Genomic DNA, 26,345 nt, shown 5'->3' with positions numbered 1-26,345 from the left:
TTTCACATTTACATTTTCAGCATAATATTGCTGGTGGAGGACAATGATTTTTTTCTACTTACTGATTTATTTCTCCCTTGATGGACAAGCTAGATCTGGGAAATCCAGTCATGGATATCAAGAAAGAGGCAATTCCATTGGGCTTTACTACGTTCAGAGAAAGCGGAGATAGGACTCTTTCAGTGATGATCATTGTAGGGAAGGTTTTGACATTAGATTTAGAAGTTTAAATACTTAAAACATCTAAGTGAATAAACACTCGCTGCAGGCAACATAATACGGCCCAGAGGAGCAGAAGGCTAAGTTCAGTCCAAGGAGCCTTGTTGATGTAATTCTCAGCACTGTCTCCTGAGAGTATCATATGTATTATCTCACATGTAAATTAAAATTGTACAACCTTTGAAAAGCCAAAGAGTGCACTGGCAACTTGCCAAGGACATGAAGGATGAATCTAATTTGCATTAATATTTGCATACATTTGTAAAACCAAATATGAAACCCCCTCACGTTAGCTTATAGTTGTGTCTTCCTTGAGAGCTGAATAGAAATTGCTTATTGCCTCACCAGCTGCAGAAAACCTCCTGTGGATCACTTTTGAACTCACCCTGAAGTTAGAGAGAGAGGGTGGGTACATTGGAGGGCTCCACAAGGCATGCCCAGCACCCAATTCTGCATGCCCTCTGTGTGAATTCAGCAGAAAGGCTGGCAATGAGCAAGCACAGAGCTTGCAGGAAGGGAATCCAAATGTACCTAGTGAGCGGCTGGAAGTAGCAGCACTCTCACTGATGATACATTCAGACCCTATTCTAGGAGAGTCACAGCTTTTAGGGCTGGAACATGCAACTTGCAGGGCATGCAAAGGGAGCACTGAGTGCTCTGCTTCTCTCAGGAGCGGGCTTTTAAGAAGGAATGGACAGGCAACTCGATTTTTGCACTTATGAAAAGTATTCGGACCATAGCTAATGTTTTCAAGAAACATGCTGCCCAAGCGCTCTGCCCATACTTTCACACACTCCCCTGAAAGCACCAGTTCACCAGACACCATAGTTAGTGGCTGAGTCCAGAAAAACACAAGAAATTAATATAGAAATAGTAATATAGTAAATAGAAAAAAGAATCAGAATTTGTAGGATGTTTCATTGTCAAAGCCTTTCCAGAGCTTAACGAATCAACCCCCAAAGCACTCTGTAAGGGAAGTCACATTCCCCTCATTTTACAGGTACATGGATAAGCAATGATTTTAAAAAGACTTGGAGACCAAAGCCACAAAGGGAACCCGGGTCTGAGCTGGGTTTAAAAGCTAGGAGGTCCTGGCTCCCTGCCCTGTGCGCAGAGAAATATATCACCCCTCATTCTCAATGTATATTTTAAGGATTCGTGACAACTGTGTCTCCCTTCCCTTTGCTTACCTGAACTACGGAGATGTGCCCATGTAGAACAGCAAAGGTGAGCGCAGTCCAGTGCCGGCTGTCGGGATGGACTGAGGGGTATCGGGGATTGCTGCCAGGAACCTGGGAACATGAAAAGCTCAGTTATTGACCATTGCAGTCTCTGTCTCTCTCCCATATTCTTCAGACTCCACTGTAATTGGCATTTCCCTGGAGAATAACAACCCCTGGTGGTGACAAACTAACACCATTCAGAGTGTGCTGCCAGTGCTAATCCTTGTGATCTATCTTCTAGACTTCTCTAATGTGCCTATTGATTTCCCTTAGTGGCTGCTCTTTCCAAAAGGAGACCTTATTTGCTCCCTATGTCAATCATTATTTCAGCCACCAAGCACTCCAAGGGGCTTTGGACTTTATTTCTCACAAAACCTTGAAACAATGAGCTCTGAAAGGAAGGCCCTTCCGTGGGTCTGGTGTACAAACTCCACAAGCTGGAGCTTTTGGTTGCCAGGAGAGATTTCGTAACCGATCCTGCTTATTTACAAGTCAAAGATGAGCAGTTTTCCTGGGTTTGGCCCTTACTTACTGGTATATCCAAATTTGCTCCAGCATCAATCAGCATCTGGACCATGGCTTCGTCTCCAGCAGCACAGGCGTACATTAGTGGGGTCATACCCTTCAGGAAGAAAAGTCAGCAACAGTTAGACATGTCTAACAACAGAGAATCCATCTGCCAAAGGGGCCCGATGGGACTGGGTCTGTACTGTATGTATCTATGTATATGTGCAGTGTGTGATGTACAATGTGTGCGCATGTGCATGGGAGATGTATATGCGTTTGTGATATCTGCATGCTGTGGGAGAAATCAAGACATTAAAATAGGAATGTGACGTGTCCTACATCGAATAAATAGCAGATGAGCTAGCAATAATTTTAAATGGGTTATTTAAAATCTTAATCTTTACATTGAGCCATGTTTTAGAGGCAGCAGGAAAAGAACAGAGCTCCTTGCATCCTCCTGGGCCAGGGAAACTTAAGCAGAAATTAGAAGAAACAAACAGAGGTGTTTTCTTGGCAAACACGGTCTCCATTGGTAAAACAATATTTGTTAAAGTATTTCAGCACTGACAGAACATTTCTACCCATAAAATCTCTCTCTCTTACTTTCTCTCTGTTTAAACAATGACCAGCCAGAGATTACTCATGAGCTAGACTGGCCCTATTTACAAATAAATCACTCCAAAAATAGCCAAGCCCAGGATGCTAATGGCCAAAATGCTTTCATGATGAAATAAATTGAAGATCACATCTCAGGTTTTTTCACTTTTCATTCTCTGGGCTTTTAAAATATTTGATTGAATTTTTCACAGGGGGCATCTCTGCACTAATCAAACAGCCTCATCCCCACACAAAGGGGCCTGAATCAAACCCTGGCTCCAAATGCCAGGTGTGGAGTTTGGATCCCACACATGCTGCTTAAGCTTCTCTCTGAAAAGGCCAGAATCTGAATGCCCCCAAATCTGGGACAGTTCTGATCTGGAGCTGGAACTGCCTTCTCTGGGAATGCTTGGAGCTTGGGTTTGGCTTTGATGCAGGCCCATTACAAGGGTAGGAAATTCAGCTGTGGATTCAGAGTTAAAGCTGTGGTTTAGGTTCTGGGCCATCTTTATTTGTAACTAGAGCCCTGACAAACTCAGGGGTTCAATTCTAAGGGGTTTGTACAACCCCATCTTTCCATTTGATTCATGGGGATTTTACACTCCCCTCCCCACAAGTTTTAATCTGTATTTCAGGTTCAGATAAAAACCAAGAACTCAAAAGGAAACTCACCCCAAACCTCTGAGTTTTATTTTTTTCCCCACAGAACCATATGAAACCAATGAGTAACAAATGGCATCCAATGGAAACCATAAATCAGCCCAAGACCTTGCCCCAAGCTCAAACCTCAGTAACTCTACTCTGAGTATTGGGGCTATGACTAGAGCTGGGTCTGAACAAACACCTTCAAAATCTGAACCTGGTTCTGAATAGTGGGGTCAGCGGCTGTCTCACTTCCGTTTGATTGGGTGGCCTTTACCAGGAAAGTTTTGTCCAGCTCTGCTTGCCACGAGTGGGGCAGTCACACCTGCCTGTAATGACTCAGAGATTCCTGCCTACTGTGTAGCATTTTAAGAATGATTTCCTTTAGCCAGGGTAAGTCTAATACAGGGTTTCTCAAACAGGGGTCGCTGCTTGTGTAGGGAAAGCTCCTGGCGGGCCGGGCCAGTGTGTTTACCTGCCCCGTCCGCAGGTCCGGCCGATCGCGGCTCCCACTGGCCGCGGATTGCTGCTCGGGGCCAATGGGAGCTTCCAGCAGCTCCCATTGGGCCGCAGCAGCGATCCGCGGCCAGTGGGAGCCGCGATCGGCCGGACCTGCGGACGGGGCAGGTAAACACACCGGCCCGGCCCGCCAGGGGCATTACCTACACAAGCGGAGACCCCTGTTTGAGAAACCCTGGTCTAATATGAATATATCAGCTGGGCTGGCTTCATTTCCTTCTGGTTAGTACTCCACCCTGCTGTCCAATAGCCCTGGGTTCTGTTTCCAGGCCTTAAGTCAGTTTTCCATAGGCAGGATGGCTCTGGCACATCCCATTACAGAAACAGGTGCCAGCTGCAAAGTTTAGATCTGGATCCAGATCCCACAGATGGTAGAGTTGACATCTAGGGTTTTGATTTAACCTCATCCTTAGTTGGTAATGCAGCAGAGGAAGCATGCTCAGCCCCTGGGCCTCTGAGAGAAGAGAAGAAGGGTCTCGCATTGTTTCACAGTGATACAAGTGGCTAATCACAGAGCAGCAATGTCTCCGTAGACATCCTCCTCCAAGCCTCCTTAGTCAATAAGATGCCAGGATGCTGGGCTGTAAATTTGGGAGAGGTGTCCTCTGTTGAGGAGGCACAAAGGAAGCACCAGTACAGCGATACTTAACACTAGTTTAATGAAATCCTCCAACAGGATTGGCTACAATATGACATCAATCAGGTGATAATGAGACTATGCTATCAACTGTTTACAAAGTCTTAAACCTCTTAACTTGTGCTGTCAGCAAAACCCATCAAAGTGCAGAGTTTGGCTGAAAAACAACTCCCCACCCTCTGTCTGGCTGCAGGGGAAAAAATCCTCAGTCAAGAGCAATGGGCTCTGGGCTGTGATTTCTTTGGTGTGGAGGATAAATAAATCAGCAGGTCATCGAACAAAGCATCAGAGGCAAAAAATATCAAAGATCTGTTTTGAAAGAACAAAAGTCCTCTGGGCTTTATATCCTGAAACCACAAAAATGTGAGGGGAAAAAAATCCCAAGTGGCAGATTTTCATGAAACAAAACAGACTGGAGCCATCTGTATTGTTTTAAAAGTGGCACTAGTCTTCCTCCAGGGTGTCCCACAAATGTGTGCTGTTGCCCCTATGCCCACAAAGCCTATGTAAATCAGGTCACTGTTCATCTAATAACTCACCTGTGCACAACCACCTTGCATGGACAATGCCCGTAAACAAGCAATTTTATTTTTTTTGCAGAAGCAATAGGTGTATGTGCATTTGTGAAGGTGGGTCTATTTAAATATAGTCTGCAACCCTGCAATAATGTGCAGCACTACAGATATCTCAAAGTAATATTTTAATTCAAAGTAAATTCAGTGCAAGGAAAGGTGCCCTGTACGGAAGTCCATGGTTAATCATTGGGACAGAGTCAGCATGGGCAGTTCCAGGCTATTTGGCTCATGTGCCTCAACTCAGATCTGAAGAGACCACTTCAGAAGTGAAAGGGTAGAGAAGTCATCTGCCTGTTGAGTTCTTCTTGGCCTCTCTGTTGCGAGTTCAAACTGGGGCTTTTTGCATGTCCACTGGGAACTGGGCTAAGAGTAGGGTGACCAGATGTCCTGATTTTATTGAGACAGTCCCGATATTTTCTTACATAGGCTCCTATTACACCCCACCCCCTGTCCCAATTTTTCACATTTGCTATCTGGTCACCCTAGCTAAGAGCAGCATCTAACTCACTTCATACAGGTCACTCAAAAGCCATCAGATAGTAACACCTTTTGGTCACTCACTGACCTGGCCTGAATTTCAACTGAAGAACCAGAGGTGACAGCCACTGGCAGCAAGCATGTAGGGATCTTAATTTTGCAAACATTTAGGTGCAAGACAAAATCTAGCTTTCCTATTCTATATCCTGAATACTAATCTATCCCCCATTTCTGCCAGAGACATGCCATAAAGTATTCCAGAGAATGGAGGGGCTCAGCAAGCGATGTAGAAACAATTCTCTCAAAGAGTTCACAGGCTAACCCAAGCTAGAACTTGAGAAAAGCTCAGCTAGATAAAAAGTCATCATGTACTGATTTGGCTCTATAGAAAATATTTCATTTCCTCATGCAGGGAAACTGTCTCAGGGTCTTCTCATATACCTGATCATCCATTGTGTTAACCCCATCAGGTCCCAGCGCCTCTATAGCTTGGTTGATCAGATCAGTCCTTCCACAATTTAACATTCGGAAACCCAGGTCCTGCTGGAATTTTTCAGTAGCAGCCTTAGCGTCCAGTCTTCGGAAGGAGCTAAAACAGCATTCAGGCCTGTTGAGGACAAAGGCCAAAAAGTGCAGCAATCATTTCAGGAGGGTTTGTGTTTTAAATTAGCAATTAGTTATAGTACTGCTTCTCCACATGGCTTTACGCTCCATTCTTGGGTTTTTCTATTTTGCCTGCAGAAATGTTTACTTGTTATATAATTGTAATGCATCAAATGTATATGAAATCATATTCAGAGAACAAGAGGGACAAGAACTCTGTTGAAATAAAAAGTACAAATATAGTTCCATGATTAAATAATCATTATAGCGCTATGTAAGAGCCTGGCTATTATTCCCAAATAAGATTTTGCCTTTTATCACCTTACTCCCACATTTTTTCATCCCTGCATTATAATGAAGATTGTCCATAACCTCTTTTGGGTGGCAAACCATTCTCAGATCCACCCCAATAAAATCAAACTTACTCCTGGGACCTCTATTTATATTAGGCTCCTATCCTTCCATTCTCCTCCTCTTGACAGCTACTAAGCTATCTGCTTCTAAACAAGATAAAGGAGTCTGGAGATTATTGTAAGTCTCCAGACTTATCTTTTGAGAGACATCTGAATTCCGAGCCTGGGAGCCTCTCTTGTGCACTGAAGGAACATCACCAGGTTGTAGGCATTTCTCTCTCAACTGGACCTTGACATGGTCACTCACATTGTGTGATTTCATTTGCTGCCTCTTCACTGGTAGCTTATCCTGACACAGGCTCTTGCGCAAACTCCCAGCTGCTGCAGTATTTGGCTGCCAACTTCCTTTGAAAAATTAGACAACCTCAACATATTTTAACCTCTTTTGAAACTTTGCATGGGCTGCCAGATAAGTAATGCATTCATGGTTTTACTTAGAAGGCTGTGCATGAAACTTACTCAGGGCCTCAAACTTATCTGGTAACTTTTCATGCTCTTGTCTTTGCAGGTGGATGACAAATGGCAGCCAGATGCCACAACAGACTTGTCCAGTTAGCAAAGTCCTTCACCCGTCTAGTGGCTGGCCTGATTGTACATGGGAGTTCAGCACAACACCACAGCCAAAACTCAGATGAGGACTTTGGTGATCTACAAGCATGAGGAACACTAGGTGAGAGTCCAATGTGAGCCTCTAGCCAGTGGAGCTAAGTAGGAAGATTGTTTTGGTTTAAGACTAGATACCTTCAAGAAGTTGCCCACGGCCACACAGAATAGCTTCTTGGGCTAATACACTGCACAAGGTTGCCTGTTAGTTCTTACTAAGTTTTTGCCTACACTGGGTGAAAATGTGTTACAACACTCACTTGGCTGGAATACCTTGTATTGCCTGTACAAAATCTTGCAACAGCATTTTTCAGCCACCCCTATCATTTTACAAGTGTTGGTTTGCAGTGCCTGGGACAAGGCCTTCAGCTCAGGCCCAGATGAACTGGTGCCACCTACAATGGTGTTTCTCCCCATTGTGGACAGAAAACCACACTGCAGCTATGACTAGATGGGTTCAGTGGGTCCTAACTTCACCCCACAATGCAGAGACTTACACTTGAAAATCACCTCAAATCTCCTGCCTCAGTAGGAAGGTAACATTACAGTCTTGGGATTTTGTTATTGTGAGAGATTTTTCATATATTAGCTTGTAGTTATTATGGCAGTTCAGTGAAAAGGTGTGTATGGGGAGGCGTGGGCTCTCTGAATCATCAGGCACTGGAGAAAGATGAGTGCAGTAGACAGGCCAATAGCTACTGCCAGAGGTAAGGTAACAGGCGAAGGACCAATGACCACTGCTAGAGGCCATAGGTGGATAAACAGTCAACCCTGGAGGTAGGGTATTAGATGGACAAGCAGACCACACTTCTATGATAAATGTTATTACGATACTATATTCCTATGTTCCCCTGAGTTAGCTTCTGTCAACTTGAAGTCTAGTGAATTTCAGAAAATGAGTGAAATGCATCTTCAAGTGCTGTACCGGCCCTTGAGCTGCTACTTTACTCTGTTGATTTGTTTGGCTCTACAATCACATTGTCCTAGTTTCAAAGTAAGTGCTCTGTGCAAAACAAGGAGAAACTCCTTAACCAACACCACGGAAATAGTGAAACGGACAACACACAGAGTGCTGTCAAATACACCAAGTGAGCCATCTAGAAAAATAGAGAAATACCTTTGGCTCTCATCTCTCTGTTACAGTGATCTTAGCTATGACTTGAAACAATAGGTGATGCTATCTCAGACAGCCAGGTGGTTTTTAAGTTGATGGTGTCCATTTAAGCAGGTACTGTCAGGGTGAGGCGTGACGATATTTATAGATCACTTTGAAATAATACATGGAGAGCACTGGATTGAAAATCTTATATTCATTGTCTCACAAACAAACAGGTGTGGAGGACTATTTGTCTAAGGAATCTTTATCAGAAGATAGATATATACAGTTTCAGGACAGAGGTCATTATAACAACAGCACTTTGCCCTTCTCCACTGCCTTTCATCCACAAATCCCCTCCAAGTGACAGAATCCTTCTGCGAGGTGGGAATTATCATCTTACTTTGTAGACAATGCAATGGAGGGACAGAGCATTTGTGATTTGCCTAAGGTCACACATCGAGCCAGAGGTACAGCTGGGAATAGAACCCAAGAGTCCTGACTCCCTGTCACTTGCTCTAATCACTAGCCAATTGCTTCCTGCAAGTGGGAAGGTCATGTCACTGGCATTAGACTAGTGACACCTCCCTCTTTTCAACATTTTTTTCCATGCAGCACAGACAATGTTCCCAGCTCCAAAAACCCCAGCGTAGGTCTTTGGGATAACAGCTTATAAAAGAAGGGTCAGAACAAACAGCTTATGAAGCTCAATTCTGACTTGTGATTTTTGCCCTCTGCTGCAAACATGATGTGCATTATTTGATGCAAAGACTGCCTTGGTTGCATAGAAAGATTTATGGTCTATCATGTATGTCCTTGCAGAGGTTTGGTGAAGGGCAGGAGAAAATACATGGGTGTGGGAAGGAAAAGCACCTGGTTTTTCTTACAGATTTTTTCTTTTCCCCTGTAATCAGAACAACCTGGATAGAAACCTTCACCAGACTCCTTCCAAGAGCCAGTTTTGAAACTCCCCTCTCACCAATCAGAATACAGAATTGAATTCCTGTATATTCCACATGTTGTGGCTGAATCCCTGTCCTCTTTCCTTCCCCCCACCCCATTCATTCACATGAGTATCTAGATTGCCTGGGTTTCTAAAGGTGGCTTTGTTTGGTAATGACAATGGCCCTGTAAGGCTTTTAACCTGAACTTTATTGGAATGTACTCTCAGCCTTAATTCTACTTATCAAACTTTCTGTCTAGGAATTTCCCTTTAATTTATATCAATACACTTCTGAAACAGAACCTGAAAACCCCTTTCCTCTTTTTTCTACATGTAACCTAGAAATTAAGGAGCCACGTGTGTGCTCTATATACAATATCTCTCTACTGGATTTACAAAAACCTGTGGAGATTAAAACAGCACAGGATACATTTGAAGTGGGAAGTCTCAGACTGTGTTTTGAACAGTTCATTCAATCTAGAGGAAAGATTGAAAAAAGAACTGAAACTAAGATTGAAAGGAGAACTCCTGAAACTAGCAAGAGAGCATGCTGATAGCTTGCCCTTCTGCAGTGCCATCTGAGAACCTCAGAGCCTTTTACTTTGTTTATTTCAGCTTTGCAACACCTTTTGAGGTGGCAAATATTGAGGCACAGGAAAGTTAAGTAACTTCTCAGCGCCACACAGAAAATCAGTAAAAAAGATAAGAATAGAACCCAGAAATCCCGACTAAAAACCCCTTGCTGCAACCACTAGATCAACCTCCCTCCTTCAGACAAAAGACCTAAAAGTAACAGTAAATTTTTTCCTTACAAAGTATGTTACAAATATCATTTATTTTTATTTATGTGTCCACTGCAAAGTCATCATTAATGAAATGCAATGGGATTAATTTAAGGAGGAAAATTCACTTCGCACTAATGTGTACATTTCTGGCTGGGGTACCACAAAATAATTGCACAATACCAAAATCAGTGCTAACACCAGTAAACTTAGCAGAACATAGAAAATGAATGAAACACAAATGAGTACTAGCGGCCCCAGCTTACTGTAAAATTCTGAGCAATCTATGTGTGGATGAAGGCTCTTTAAGTCTAAGACTTTAGATTTAGGCTCTTCACCAGGGTATTTAAAGAGGCACAGAATGATCTTGTGGTTAACACTGGGCTCTGGGAATCAGTCTCCCTATATTCTCAGCCTGTCTCTGCCACAGACTGTGTACATGACAGAGGGCAAGTCACAATCTCTCTGTGCCTGATCTGTAAAATTTATAAAGTGTTTTGAGATCGTCCTCCAATGGAAGGTGATACAGAAGGGCAAAGTGCTATGATTATTATAACTGACTGTAAAGATAAGCCCACATACTTCAGCTGCCGTGGTTCGCAGTCCAGTCCTGGTAAGAGCAGCCTGGCCGTCTGCCTGATATCATCGCTGTCCACAGTTAAACTGCGCCGATGCTCAGCGTAGGTGATAGCCACTCGCATCCACTCCATCAGCGGGGGCAGAAGCATGAAGGGCCTGTGCAGAGAGTGAAGAGACCCGTTACAGTCAATGCTGGTTTGTTATCTTGTACGGTGAGATAAAAGGTACTCCACAGTTTCCTAGACATGAATGTTGGGACACGGGCCAGAAGGCTCCCTGTTTTATCTCTTGATAAAACTCCTCCTGCAAAAGCGAAGTCTGCCTCTTTAGCCAAGTGCAGCTGACTGATAGTTCAACAGGTAAAAAAAACTGGATTTGGGATGAGAGTTTTGACAGCTCAGCCCTGATTATCTGAACTTCAGTTTACCCCAGATGGAGTCATGTTGAGATATGTGACAGTGCATGAGACTAAGTGAACAAAGAATGTTGCCTCCTGGTATCTAGGCCGCAGAAGGTTAAGGGGCTTGCTACTGCTCCTAGCTACCGATGGCTCAAGTGGTTGAGGCTTGTGGCTTTGGAGCTGAAGGGTTTGTCCTAGCTCCTCACGTGTGAGTGATTTATATAATAAATGCACTGTTGTCTGTAGAGAGACAAGGTGGGTGAGGTAATATCTTTTATTGACCCAACTTCTGTTGGTGAGAGAGATATTACCTCACCTACCTTCAGGGCCGTCCTTACCCATACGCAAAGTACGCAGCTGCGGAGGGCACCAGGAAATTTGGTGCCCCAAATTTCCTGGTGCCCTGTGCAGCTGCGTGCTGCTCCAGCCCCTGCTCCGGCTCTTCCCCAAGCCCTCGTCCTCCTCCACCCTGCCCCTTCCCCACCTCTTCCTGCCCCTGCTCCGCCCCAGCCCCACGCCCCTGAGCTCGGCAGCATGGCTGGGCCTGCACTCACCGGCAGTGGGAAGTGCAGACTTGCCCCCAGTCGCGCTGCCGGTGAGTGCTGGGGGGTGGTTCCCCCTGACCCCCAAGCCAGCCCCCCCCCCCACGGAGGACTGGGGCCCGCTCCCCCTCCGCAGAGGCCTCTCCTCTTCCCCCCATGGTGGGGATGCGTAGGGCCCCAGAATAGCTAGGGAAGGCCCTGCCTACCTTGTCTCTCCAATAGCCTGGGTTCAACACGGCTATAACAACTCTGTTGTTTCTAGCACATGGGATTTGTTACAATGATCTGACCATCCATTATGACATTGAAAATATCCTTGACTATTCAATTAACCAAACTTACTCAAGGCTCCCCCTTGACATTCAGTTAATCCATGTTTTGTGCTGTTAATATCAATGGTTTTTCTCACTCTACATTCCTAGCACACACAGATCAGGTCTCCATTTCTACACATTTGGCCCTCTAGGTCTCTGCAGAACTGTTAGAGCTATGCGTCAGGTATGTTTTTACACAGACAAACAGCAAACACTCACTAGGCTTCTGTCCCATTTCAGAACGTGTGAGATTCCCTCCTCTGGCGATGTGACGCCAAGGGCAGTCACAAAGTCACCAGCAGACCTTGAATTTGAAGGGCTTGTGGGATAAAAAGTTTCCTGATCTGAGCAGAATTTTCAAGGCTTTAAATTTCACTCCTGAGCAGGAGGTAGGTCACCTGGTGACCAAGAGGGAATGATTTCAGACTGTAAAAAAGCTGATCTAGTGAAGGGTTTGTTCTCCACTTGCTGGCTGCTCTTCTAATTTTAGTTGCTTTGCTCTTGTCCCACTTACTTACTTGGTCCATTAGGCCCTAGAAACCAAGTCTGTGAGGCAGAATTACCACACGTGTAGCCAGTCTGTCTCCTTTGAAGCATAGGCATCCCTTGGTGCTCAAGAGGAATATCACTACAGCACAGAGGTCCAATGGGAATAGGGTTAAAAGGGAGCTGTCTGCATAGCTAGGAAACAATAGTGGCCTGATTTACAAAGGTTCTGGGTACCTGCAGCTCCCCTGGAAGTCAGCAGCTCAGCACCTTTGAAACTAAGACAAGCGCCTAAATGTAGGAACAAACTGCCCAAACCATTGTAGTGTCTGTTGAAATGACCCTCCTGCCAGCCTTGTGCCCTCAGCAGGGTTGCTTATTTCATTGCAATAACTTTATGCAAAGCTACAGTGTTCTCTTCCCTCTTGCCCTAAACCCCGACACTCCATATTACTATGCAAGTCAGGGGGAATCACAATCTCTTCAGGTGAGTGACCAAAGATTTCAACTCCTGTTTAGCTGTGAAAGCTTTACATGTCTATGGGACTTCTGCCCTAGGAATGGATTTCCATATATTCCCCCTTTTACACAATTATTTCCTTTCTTCACAGCTCATATGACCCTCCAAGGCATGCTCACAGGAGCAGCTTTGTGTTACTTTGCTCACGGAAAATATGTCAGCGCAGATCCTTGCTACTGTTATGTGATCCAAACTCTCTGAGAGATAGACCAGTTCAGTGGGATGAAATGCCAACACTTCCCCCTCCCCCCAAATAAATGGTACTATCACACTACCTGGCCTTTCATCCTGGGTGCCCTTTGCCTACAGGCAAAGGTTGATCATTTCACAGTTTGGAAAATACGGGAAAAAATATTTGCAGAAAATTAATGGGAGATGCCTCAAGCTGAGCAACACACTTATGTATGTGCCTTGCTCTTGGCAGTTTTTAACATTTAGAGACATTTGGCAGCCCATAAAACGGAGTGATCCAGCTCTGGAAAAGGTTCTGACTCCCAGTGCCTGGATTGCAGGGGCTCAACATCGGCCAAGAACATACTCTGTTTTCAAAGCAGAAGAAAGCTACCTAAAGGAGGGGCCTTAAAAAAACCGAGTAACCTAGCATGAGAGTTAGGGAAGTGCATGATAGCGATGCATAGAACGGGCACATCTCACATGTGTATCTTGTGAAGTGTGAGATTAATATCTGACAGTGATATGTTGGCAATGTTTTAAGAAGAAACTCCTGCATTTCTCCCGCCCTTCAGCTTGGGATAAACTCCATGTTTCCAGGGGTGGAGACAGAAATATGTTCTTGCAGAGAGGTGAATCTACTCCTCCTCCTCCCATTTAAACAAAAATGCTTTCTCAGACCCATAATCAAGGAGGGAGGCAGTAGCAGTACTTGTCAAAGGAAGTTACATTAAGTTCACTAGCAAAATTGGTTGTAACTGTTCCTGGAAAATAGACTGTGCTCATCTGATTAGTATGGCCCACTATTCAATTAGCAAGAGAAGATTATGGAAGGGGGAAGGAGGTATCATCCCATGGGAACATGTTTAGAAACTACTTGGTATTCAGTGCCAGCTTGTCTCTTACAAAGGGTAAAAAAGCTCTTCAGAAGTATTTTTAGCCACACAACCTCTCTGCTGCAGGATAGGCTCACCACCTGACAGGCTCACCAGGCTGAACTGGAGCTCCCAAAATGTTGCTGACTTTGAAACTCTCCTCTCAGAAGCAGCAGCACCCCCAAGGACATGCCCCTCTGTTAAACTGTTTTTACTGATGAGACTGAAAGATTGATTGATTAAAGTAATGATGTTGATATAAATAGACAGACTTCTCTACGGCATCTGACTTGGTAACCACATGACATTTTGATTAAAAAACTAGAATGATATAAAATTAACACGGCACATATAAACTGTTTTAAAAGCTGGCTTACTAATAGGTCTCAAAATGTAATGGTAAAGGGGTGATCATCATCGAATGGGTGTGTCTCTAGTAGGGGCCCACTGGGATCGGTTCTTGACCCGACACTATTTAACATTTTTATTAATGACCTAGAAGAAAACAAAATCATCACTGATAAAGTTTGCCGCTGACACACAAATTGGGGGAGTAGTAAATAATGAAGAGGCCAGGTCACTAAGCTAGAGCAACCTGAATCACTTGGTAAGTTGGGTGCATGTGTTTTAGTATGGTTAACGATAAATGTATATGTATAGGGACAAAGAATGCAGGCCATACTGACAGAATGGGGGCCTCCATCCTGGGAAGCAGTGACTGAAAAAGATTTGGAGGTGGTGGATAATCAGCTGTTCCAGTGCAATGCTGCAGCCAAAAGGGCTAATGCCATCCTTGGGAGCATAAACAGGGGAATCTTTAGTAGGAGTACAGAGGTTATATTACTTTTGTATTTAGCACTAGTGTAATTGCTGCTGGAGTGCTGTATCCAGTTCTGGTGTCCACAATTCAAGAAGGATGATGGTAAATTGGAGAAGGTTCAGAGAAGAGCCACGAGAATGATTGAAGGGTTAAGAAAACATGCCTTATAGTAATAGACTCAAAGAGGTCTATCTATTTAACTTAAAGAGAAGGTTAAGGGGTGACTTGATTACGGTCTGCAAGTACTTACATTGGGAACACATATTTAATAATGGCCTCTTCAATTTATCAAAGAAAGGTATAACATAATCCAATGGCTGGAATTTAAACCTAGACAAATTCAGACCAGAAATAAGGTGTGAATTTTTAAATGGTGAGGGTAATTAATCATTGGAATAACCCACCCAGGATTCTCCATCATTGACAATTATTATACCAAGACTGGATGTACCTGCATCCGACGAAGTGGGTATTCACCCACAAAAGCTCATGCTCCAATACGTCTGTAGTCTATAAGGTGCCATAGGACTCTTTGCTGCTTTCTAAAAGCTATGCTCTAGGAATTATTTGGGGGAAGTTCTGTGGCCTGTGTTATACAGGAAGTCAGGCCAGATTATCGCAATGGTCCCCTTCTATGCTTGGAATCTATAAAAGACATGGGTTAGTCATATGCAAAGAAGGGGAGAGCTCCATGAGTGGCAGGAACTTACCCCAATTTTCCTTCCATTTGAGCACTGATATAACATGTTTGAAGGATGTCTACACTGGGGCGTAATTTCCATCTTGGGTAGATGTACACTTGGCTAGCATTGTAGCTGCAGTGGCAAGGGCTAGCTAGCCAAGTACTTACTTGGGATCTTGGATGGGAGGCCGTCAGTTGAATTTACTGAGCATTGCCCCAGGGGCTTCTACTCTGTCTTGTTCCCAGAGTCTTTCTACCTCCTCCCTGAGGTCTCCGCTGTCCATGGCCTACGAGGCTCCTCTCTGCCCTCTCCCCCACTGAGATGACTAGGGCACTGAGAGAGTTGGGGTGGGAAGGAGACATTCTGCCTGATGCCTCCTTTCTTCTCTCTCTATGCTGGGACTCTGGTCTCATGCTAGGTTACTGTGAGATGCATAAGGGAGTGAAGAACCAGGACCAGCAGTGGCATAGCCCATTACTGATCTGATATGTCCTGTGCTGGTGGATTTTATACTGCCAGGGCAGTGATGGGACTGGATGATTTAACAGATCTTTTCCATTTGTAATTACTGCTACCTAATCCTAGGTAGCTGCTTTAAATACATGCAAACCTGGGAGCGTCTCAAAACACATGTAAACACCATAATTCACACTCTGTCAAGTGTGAGCCACATTAACTCCTCCCCATGCGATTTATGGGAACTATATACAAACTGCTCATGGACAGAAATCCCAAATCTTCAGATGTATGGTTTGGAGCTTGGTACTGTACACTGTTTCCATTGGCACCAAACAGAGACAGAGAAAGAAAAGACAAGGGAGAACAGCTGGCTTCCTAGCTATCATCTCCCAAGGAAGAAGACAAAAACATACCTATTCACAGACCGAGAGAGGGGTAGGGGGCTTACACTGAACTTCTGTATGAGATGGAGTCAAATAGTAATTAATACCTGACACAAACAACCCCCACATTTTGACCCAAACTGCATGGCTAGGGCCCATTTCATCTGTGGTATGTGGGTGGGTCAAGGTCATTGTCAAAGAGAGAGTTGGCCCTTCAAAGGGGTTGTGGGTCAGCCTCACCTTTGCCAGCTGTAGCCCCTCTCCCCCAGGAGGAGCAAATGAGTATAAGGGTCATGTAATGGGGAGCATGTGACTAAGACCCAGGCCTGCTGGGAGGGCAGTCTGTGGGTCAGTCAGAGGAGAGACTCCAGTTAGAGCAGACCTGAGCATGAGTGCTCTATTCAAGAGCAGGGGAATAGCCAGGAAAAGACCAGAGAAGAGGCCCAGGCTGAGTAACTCTCTACGGTGCTTAGGCAGAAGGCTTGGGAGGGAAACCCACAGGAAGCAAGAAGGAAAGCCTCAGCATGGACAGGGCTAAGAACCCTGCACCAAGGATGTGATACAGCTAGGAAGGCTGGGTGGAAGATATGTTGTTCTGAACTTTACATGAGCAACCAGACTCCCAGAAAAGGGAGAGTTATTGAGGAAACACTCAGATTGTGCGTTTTATTAACTAGGGAAGAAGGGAACATGAAGCAGCAACCAAAACCAGACCAGGTAAGCCCTGCTACAGTCACCCAACAAATCAGTGGCAGATTAGAACCCCAGACTCAACTCCCAGCCCCTTGCTTTAGCCAGCAGAAAAAAACCTGCTTCTTTTAATATATAGTTATGGATGAACACACAATAACATGCACAGTGATTTAGAAAATGCAGGCTAAGACATGTTCCTAGCTCCAAAGAGCTTCCATCTAAAGGACTCATATTTCTTTCAGGGTCCAGATATTTTTCTCTCCAGGAGACCTAGCAAGTGTGCTGGAACAGGAAGGTAGGAACTGCTATACTGGATCAGACCAGAGGTCTGTCTCAACAAGTGTCATGTCTCTGACATTGGCCAGCACCAGATGTTTCTAAGGAAGGGACAAGGAGTTGCTTAATGGACAATTGTGGAATAGATTGACCACCAGGGGAAGCTTCTTCCTAAACCCCATGAGTTACTGGTTGGCTCATATATTAAAGCATGAGGAGGGTTTAATATTCAGTGGGTGTTCTTATTATGCATATCAATGTCTAAACTTTTTTTAAAATACCTCAAAGCTCTTGATGCTGAGATCAGAAGCAGTGAGTTCCACAGGTTAGCCATGAATCGTGTAAAGAATATCTTTTTATCAGAAGTTGTCAGAATGACCCCAGCAGGACTTTTTTTTTCCCTGTAATGTAGCTGTCCTTGCAGTTTTCCCCTTGAATATGCAACACAAACAAGCTAGTCCTAGAATGTCTTCAACCTAAAAGTTCAGCTCTGATCTTACTTAAAGCAATATTAAAACTAAACCAAAGTTGACTAGAAAAACATGACAAAGTTGCTGGATTTGTGAGGAACTGGTTATGGATAAAAAAATCCTTGAGTGTGCAGCCCACTTGCAATTTATTATAATCACATTTTTATAAACTGCACCTTAACTCAGAACAGGAAAAGCTCCCCCTTTCCAGGCCGAAAGCAAGCACCGTTTCTGCTCTGGAATGTGCCATGCTTCTAGTTAGAAAACCAAGTCTACAACATCTGTATGTCACCAGAGAGAGGGCTCTAGCTCTCTAAGCAAACTGTACCTAAAACTGTGTTCAGTTTCTGGTAAACATAAGCAGTGGCCTTAAGCATAGAGACTGCAGGTTATTGGCATGGCCTACTTTCACCCACCCTTCCACATGCACACGCAGTCCTGTGCTGAGTGATGGGCCCCTTTGATCTCCCCACTAGCACGGGGACTGGTGAACTACCATGAGTCCAGAGCTCTGTCCCCTAACAGTGGAAACAGAGAGGGACTGTACGCAATTCATTTCTTCCTGTTGATCCCACTTACCTCCCACCCACCCCCCGCACCCCCATGGCAACTTGAGGCTTCTCTGCAAATTGTAATGCTGATCCTGTACAGATGATAATTCTGGAAACAAAGGAAAGGGTGAATTCTTTTGTGTGACTTTGGATAGAAGTGTTGGACTAGATCTCCAGCCTTAACCTAAAATTAACATGCATTTACATGTTTAATTCACCTTAGCGAGAGGCAAGTGCAACTCGTGTGGCTGAACTGTGCATCTTGCGTGTGTTAAAGTTCCACTTGTACACACCGAGGAAAAGCTTTGCCAGCTATCTACTGCCCTTACAGTCTGTGCTATCCAATGAACACCTACAGCCCAATCCTGGCCTCCTTCGAAAGGACTGCAAGATGCACTCCCTAATCCTGCCTCAGATTGGGCAAGTGCGTCATCAGATTGTTATTAAAATGCAGGTTCTTCACAGGACAGATTAATGTCTCTCACCAGGTCAGGATCTCCTTAAACCATTTCTGTGCATCATGACCTGACCAACTGTACCAACTCCTATAGCGATATCGCAGTCTATAGCCATGTTTCCAGTACTGGCGAGTGCAAGGGTTAGTTTCCTCTTTCTGGGTGGAGCCTAGGCAGGCCCTACCCTCAGGGATGGTTGCACTGAGGGAAGCAATGGCTGCACCTGCTGAACAGGTGAAGCAAGGGGAACTCCCCACTCTGTTTCCCCCCTACCCCCAGGCTTTATATGCCTGAGCAGTGTTCATGAAGAGGCATAATCTCCATGCCTTCCAGACACTGCTACTCTGGCGTTTTGTTATTACAGCTCTAAAAGTCCTAAGACTTAAGTGACTTGCCCAAGGTTACACAGGAGATCACTGTCATAGTGGGGACTACAACTCCTGGCTCTCATCCCTGTGCCTTAACCAAAAGGCTAGCCTGCATCCCTTCCTCTTGCAGGTTTATTCTCTTTTCAAAACCCACAATTAATTAAGGATGGGCAAGCTGACCTGAACCTTCACCTGTCCTTCAAGCCAATCCAAACCAAGAATCTGTAAATACTCCCTTCCATCTTCTCCCACCCACCTCCATTTCCCCCCATTTCATGCACCAACTGGAAATCAGAAGCCTTGGAAGTCTCATGAGAAAGTCCATTTTTGTGAGATTTCCAGGCTGGTTCTTCAGCCTCAAGGCTCTTGGGAAGTTTGGATAAAGATCCAAAAAGCTTCCAACTTTTTGTTCTTGTTCAGACCAACCCAGCCCTTGGTGGTCCCATGCCAAAGAGTTTGTCTGTACAGCAGCTGGGAGTGAGCCTTATAGCCAAGCAGACTTGCTGTAGTGGGGCTCGTGTTAGCACCCTAAAAACAGCAGTGGCGATGTTACGGCTCAGGCTGCAGCTTGGGCTCTCAAGTCCACCTAACCCTCTAGGCAGTGGTGAGCCGGAGCAGGTTCCCACAGGTTCCCAAGAACCGGTTGCTAAAATTAGACCTCTGTGGAGAACCGGTTGTTAAAGGGCCAGGGGGTGGGCAAAGAACTCTGGTCCATGGGCCGGACCATCCTGTTGCTCCCAGGATTCCCAGCTGGGGAGGCTGAGGCTCCCCCGGCCCTTCCCCCACTTCCCCTCAGCTGCAGCGTGGCCAGCCGCCGGCACCAGCTGGGCAGCTCAGCTGAGCTCCGGAGTTGCTTTGAGCTGCCAGCAAGGTAAGGGGGGAGGCGGCTGCAAGCTCTAGGGCTGCTGGGGAGGCAAGTGGGGCAATTTGCCGCAGGCCCCACAGGGGCCCCCGGCCCCACAAGTATGTCTCTGCCTGCCCCGGTCCCTCCCCCGCTCCCCCCCCTTAAATCAGAACTTTTTATAGGGAACCAGTTGTTAAAATTTTGGCAGCTCATCACTGCCTCTAGGCATGCGAGCCCAAGGGTATGTCTACACTACAGGATTGTTCCGATTTTACAGAAACTGGTTTTTTAAAACAGATTGTATAAAGTCGAGTGCACGTGGCCACACTAAGCGCATTAATTCGGCGGTGTGTGTCCATGTACCGAGGCTAGCGTCGATTTCCGGAGCTATCCCATAGCTATCCCATAGTTCCCGCAGTCTCCCCCGCCCATTGGAATTCTGGGTTGAGATCACAATGCATGATGGTGCAAAAACAGTGTCGCGGGTGATTCTGGATAAATGTCGTCACTCAATCCTTCCTCCATGAAAGCAACGGCAGACAATCATTTCGCGCCCTTTTTCTCTGGATTGCCCTGGCAGACGCCATAGCATGGCAACCATGGAGCCCATTTAGCCTTTTTTCACTGTCACCGTATGTGTACTGGATGCTGCTGACAGACGCGGTACTGCAGTGCTACACGGCAGCATTCATTTGCCTTTGCAAGGTAGCAGAGACGGTTACCAGCCCTATTGCACCGTCTGCTGCTTTGGAAATTGGCGATGACGGTTACCAGTCATATTGTACTGTCTGCTGCTGTCATGGGTGCTCCTGGCTGGCCTCGCTGAGGGACAAAAATGGGAATGACTTCATAGGTCATTCCCTTCTTTATGTTTTGTCTAAAAACAGAGTCAGTCCTGCCTAGAATATGCGGCAAGTCTACTAGAGAACCAGAGAGCACAGCCGCTTCAGGTCAGAGCCCCAGATATCCCGCAGAAATGATGAGCTGCATGCCATTCTAGGGGGTGCCCCTGCAACAACCCCACCCATTGCTTCCCTCCTCTCACACCCCTCCTGGGCTACCATGGCAGTTATCCCCCATTTGTGTGATGAAGTAATAAAGAATGCAGGAATAAGAAACACTGACTTTTTAGTGAGATAAAATGAGGGGGAGGCAGCCTCCAGCTGCAATGATATTCCAGGCAGGACATCTCTATTACTCATTAAAGGGTGTGTGTGGGGGAGAGGAGCACAGCCTCCAGCTGCTATGATAGTCCAGAATCTCCATTACACATGGAAGCGGGGGGGGGGGGAGAGGAGCTCAGCCTCCAGCTGCTATGATGAGGATGGTTACCGGCCCTATTGCACCATCTGCCAGGACTGAATCTCCAGGACACAAAGCTTAAAGAAGGGAATGACTGGGAGTCATTTCCATTTTTGCCCAGGCGCCCCCGGCCGAGCTCACCCAAGCCAGCCAGGAGCACTCACAGGATGATGACGAGGACGGCTATCAGTCATATTGTACCGTACCGTCTGCCACCACGGAGGGGAGGGGAGAGGATGCTGCTGTTTAGCGCTGCAGCACCCCGTCTACCAGCAGCATCCAGTAGACATATGGTGACATTGAAAAGAGCTGAGAAACAATTATTTTCCTTTTTCTTTGGGGGGGGGCGTAAATTGAGGACATATTCCCTGAACCACTGGCGACAATGTTTTTGACCCTTCAGGCACTTGGAGCTCAGCCAAGAATTCAAATGCTTTTCGGAGACTGCAGGAACTGTGGGATAGCTCGAGTCCTCAGTCCCCCCTCCCTCCCTCCATGAGCGTCCATTTGATTCTTTGGCTTTCTGTTACGCTTGTCACACAGCACTGTGTTGAGTCCCTGCTGTGGCCTCTGTCTATCATAGCCTGGAGATTTTTTCAAATGCTTTGGCATTTCGTCTTCTGGAATGGAGCTCTGATAGAACAGATTTGTCTCCCCATATAGCGATCAGATCCAGTATCTCCCGTACGGTCCATGCTGGAGCTCTTTTTGGATTTGGGACTGCATGGCCACCCGTGCTAATCAGCGCTCCACGCTGGGCAAACAGGAAATGAAATTCAAAAGTTCGCGGGGCTTTTCCTGTCTACCTGGCCAGTGCATCCGAGTTCAGATCGCTTTCCAGAGCGGTCACAATGGTGCACTGTGGGATACTGCCCGGAGGTCAAATTGCGGCCAGACTAACCCTAATTCGACATGGCAATACCGATTTCAGTGCTACTCCCCTCGTCGGGGAAGAGTACAGAAATCAGTTTTAAGAGACCTTTATTTCAATATAAAGGGCTTCGTTGTGTGGACGGGTGCAGGGTTAAATCGGTTTAACGCTGCTAAATTCGGTATAAACACGTAGTGTAGACCAGGCCTAAGTGTTTGCCAGGGCTGGATGGCTCAGTCCCACTGCCGTGTAGACATACCCTAACTGAGTTCCCTTAAGAAATACTGTGAAGTGCTACAGGTACAAAAAAAAGCATAGAAAGAAAACCACGTATACATTGTTGATCCTAGCATGCATGCAAAGAGATACCTTAGAAGAGGGATGGTGCTGCACCAGCCTGCTACGTGGTTGCCACATATGCAGGAGGGTGGAAGGCCTAAAATGGGGTAGTCTGTTGCTCCAGCACTAGCATAGATCCTGTGGCCAGGAAAACCAAGAGCTGATTCCTATAGTCCAGAAGCTGCAATAGAGGACTATGTGAAGACCACACTGCCTGCATGCAGATTCTGAGATGGTCAGGGCAGCATCTATTGGGGGATGGTGTGGTTTTTCAGCATGGGGTACTGTGACCAGCCCTTCCTGATTTTTGCCCACTGTCATGATATGGGTCACTATAATTCCCAGGAGCACCAAAGGGATCAACAGAGACCACAAAGCCTTTCAGTTGTTACTCAGAATTTTGACAATTGTGTACTTTAAAACACATGTTGCTTCTGGAGCCAAGGACCTGTTTGCCAATTCAATTCCGGAACAGATTTTCAGGGCCCAGTTGCATAACCCTGAAGATGGGCGATCGCCCTTCTTAATGGAAACTGCTGACCGACCCTAAATTACAACAGTGTGAACTAAGTATCAGTAAAATGCAATTTTTTTTTGCAATACTGAAATATATAAAGCCATTTAATTAGTTTTAACTGTAAAACAAACAAAGACAGTCCTGATTTAGACAAATGGTTCTGGCAATAAATAGGAAATCATTTCCAGTTAGCTTACAGCACCAGCCAGAACATAATTAATATTTCAAAAGAGAATTTTCCAACACAAAACGACATTGTATGGCGCACTAGACTGTCTGAGACTAACAGGAGACTCTTTAATTTAAAGAAAGAGGAAAGGCTGATACCAGCAATGCTTGTTCCTGAAATGAAACTCTTTTTTTTTTTAAGCATTTGATTGATGTTGCATTTGTGTGCAATGTGCTGTTGCTGCAATTGTGGCCTTTGTGTAACACAATTCCCATTTGATGTTGATGCCAGCGTTTTCCTAATTAAAAGTTAATTTTTCAGTTGTCGATAATTAGCTGGAGTCTGAGAGAAAGCGTTCCAGAAACGGACTTGGCCTGGAGGTGTGAGCAACCATTTAATACACACAGATGAAGTGAACAGTGTGTGCTGCTCAGTGCTGAGGTACTGCAATAGAATATGTGTACTAAATCATGTATTCAATCCACCCAGGCCTGCTACCACTTTACTCAGGCTCTGGCAGTATTGTGCTGTGGTCTCATCAAGCAAGCAGAATCCAAGTGGGCCTTTACTTGGACAGGAGACCACCAAGCTGCTGCAAGAAGTGGTGGTTGTGAATCAGTAGGGGATGCTCTTCTTTCAAAGTGATGAATCAATGCCCGTGTATGAGGTTACTAGTGTTACACATGGCATCTTTTTAAATGAAAAACAAGAGGAAGAGTCTGATCATTTGTGGTCATGAGATACTATGGCACTTTTTGCAAAAAGCACAAATGTTAATGTTGGTCTCCTAGCCAAATGCCAGTTTCAAATAGATTCCATATTATTCTTCAGTTCCTGTCCTCAACTGTTGTGCAGAGTTCCTGTGCACTCTTGAACAGCTAGCTATTCAGCTTCATCCAGAGGGGAGCGAAATGATCCCTATATATACACATGCCCCCTTTTGTCAGGGAACTTAATTAACTAATGTTTGCCTAATGCATAGAGATAATTAAATAAATGGTAGAGACTGAGATTAAGAGGTATGATTACTATAATTAGTAGTAAGAAGGGCTCTGAATTTAAAGAGGACAAAAGCTAGGTGCCATCCTGCTATACTTAGCTACTGATCATTCTGAGCCAAGCTTGAAAACGTAGTGATGGATTAATAAACCCCTTCTCTTTACTACATTTAAGGCAGAGAGGAAATCTCACAATTTGAAACCCATTATGTTTGTTTCATTGTGCACCATACCTCCAGTATCTCTATGAAGGCCAGTCACAGATAGGAAGTTAGTGAAAGTTTTGACAGACATAACTGGAGGGATTCCAGCTCTACAATTTCAAACATAGTAAATTTGTACTATGTATCCTTTAAGCCTCAGACAATCAGAAAGGGGCACCCTGAGTCGTAGCCACAGATTTCAGATAATTACTTTCTGTCTCAGCCACCTTTACGTGTATAATAATTAACTGTATGTTACATACCATCTTTGGACAGAGTCTTTTGGCTAATATGCCATAAGAACATCCAGGAAATGCCGGTAAATGTCAAATGCTAGTTTTATACTTGGATGTTTTACCACACATTCTCGTGGGAGCTTTTCAGCAGATAACAGTTTGGCCTTATCATGAAGAATTTAGGCAGGAGACCTCAAAGCTATTCTGTGCAGTTTTTGGCACCTATTGGATAATATGAACCTGCCACCATCTCAAATGAATTATTAATCATGATGCTTTTTTCTTTTGGATAAATAGCATCAAACAGTCGTACTCCTCAGGTTCATAGCATGAAGTTGCCAAGCTCCTGTTGTAATAAAATCTATGTGCTTCAGACAATAGCCACAATTATTAGATAAATCACTCACTTAGGTTCTCCCCCTGCTTCTTAAACACAACCCTTTACCATTTGAGTTTAAGGAAAACTCCTTTAGCTGCTAACAGTAGCAGGTCCCTTAACCTCTCTGTGGGCCAGCACCAAGAGGGCAACATCCCTCACTCATTCACACAAAGTCAGTATATTACTAAAAACATTAACCTGCTGGAGAAACTGTAGATAGCTCCCTCTCCTCACTCCTACTCAACAACACACATGTATTTCTAGGGCACTGAAGGCTACAAGCCAATCTCACTAGCTGGCACTAATGATATGGGGACTCTTTCTGAACTGAATCTTGCAAAAAATAAGTGACATATAGGCCCTGATCTTCAAACATGAACATGCAATTGTGTGCACAGTTACCATGACTTCTTGCGCAAATGAGGTATTTGCACACTCAGATGCATAAGCAATAATTGCATGTGCTCCTCCTGCATACCAACTAGTGACACTACCATGGTTTTGTACTTCTGGTACTCTGTGTTATAGGTATGCAGAGATCATGAAGAGCAAATTGAGTGTGCATAGCACTTGTAGTACAAGCTCCTCATAGGAGTGTAAAACAACTTCCCAGGCACTTCTCTATATCCATCAGCTATCTGTACCCCTGATTTTTTAAAATGTATATTTAATTTGTAGAGCCCTGCACAGATACACAAATGTGTATCCACATTAAATTCGCAAAAATTATCTGTGCATATCCGTGGATTTGCAGGGCTCTACACCAGGGGCCAGACTGAGGCTCTGAGGCACCCCCACTCCCGACCCTGGTCGGGAGAGACGCACTGGCAGCTGTGGCGAGTTGCAGTGGACCTGCCACCTTCCCTGGGCAGGGGGCCCGAGCAGCCCCTGGCCCCTGTCCCAATCCCCCACCCAGGGGAGGTGGAGGGACCCAGGCTCCCCACAGCTGCCAGCACGGCTTTCCCCGACATAGCTCTGGTGGGCGGCTCGGAGCTGCAGCCCGTCCATGGTGAGAACCGGGCAGGCAGCTGTGGGGAGCCAGGGAGGACGCTCCTCCTGCCCTGGGCATGGGGCCTGAGCAGCCTCCAGCCCCTGTCCCCACGCCCTCTGCCCAGGGCAGGTGGTGGATCCACACCACGGTTCCTCACAGCTGCCCACCTGCTTTTACCGTCAGAGCCCTGCGCGGATACAAAATTTGTATCCGCATCCTCAATGGTATCTGCAGAAATGGTCCATGGATAGACCAAGTGAACCACCATTCTCATGCTTCCCGTGGGGAATTTCTTATACACAACTAAAACGGACGAGTGATCCTTACGTCGTCCTCCGCTTTCTTCACCTCCAGAATGTCCTAACTGATCAATGCTCTTCATTCTCAAGTGTTCTAAGAGAACAGCAAAATGGCAGCTCCAGCAACGCAAGAGGCCTTCCAACCTCTGGCTAATAGAAGTGCTGAGATCTGGCCCGTGGTGAGATGAAGATGTTTGTTTCCCTTGTTGCCAAATGACCAGGATATTTTTTCCCATATGTCCTGTTCAATCTCAATTGTCAGAAAGCACATTTAAAACCAATGAGGCCACAGTGAGAGATTGAACGACATGAAGTA

General features: G+C 45.4%; 1 protein-coding gene across 4 annotated transcripts in view; it reads right to left on the bottom strand.

Moving 5' to 3' along the window:
• Nucleotides 1-26,345, bottom strand: part of ABTB2 (ankyrin repeat and BTB domain containing 2) — a 215,464-nt gene that overhangs the window by 17,850 nt on the left and 171,269 nt on the right. For all 4 annotated transcript variants that reach the window (XM_039533711.1, XM_039533712.1, XM_039533713.1 and 1 more), the window contains 4 exons: nucleotides 10,419-10,571; nucleotides 5,838-6,003; nucleotides 1,975-2,064; nucleotides 1,410-1,511 (listed from right to left, as the gene is read on the bottom strand). In XM_039533711.1, the coding sequence (XP_039389645.1) occupies nucleotides 1,410-1,511; nucleotides 1,975-2,064; nucleotides 5,838-6,003; nucleotides 10,419-10,571 (511 nt within the window). The remainder of the gene's footprint in view (nucleotides 1-1,409; nucleotides 1,512-1,974; nucleotides 2,065-5,837; nucleotides 6,004-10,418; nucleotides 10,572-26,345) is intronic.

The sequence above is a fragment of the Mauremys reevesii genome, linkage group 4, assembly GCF_016161935.1.
Source record: "Mauremys reevesii isolate NIE-2019 linkage group 4, ASM1616193v1, whole genome shotgun sequence".
Lineage (NCBI taxonomy): Eukaryota > Metazoa > Chordata > Testudines > Geoemydidae > Mauremys > Mauremys reevesii.
Note: the sequence above shows the minus strand (reverse complement) of the source record. Positions and strands in the feature narration are given on the sequence as shown.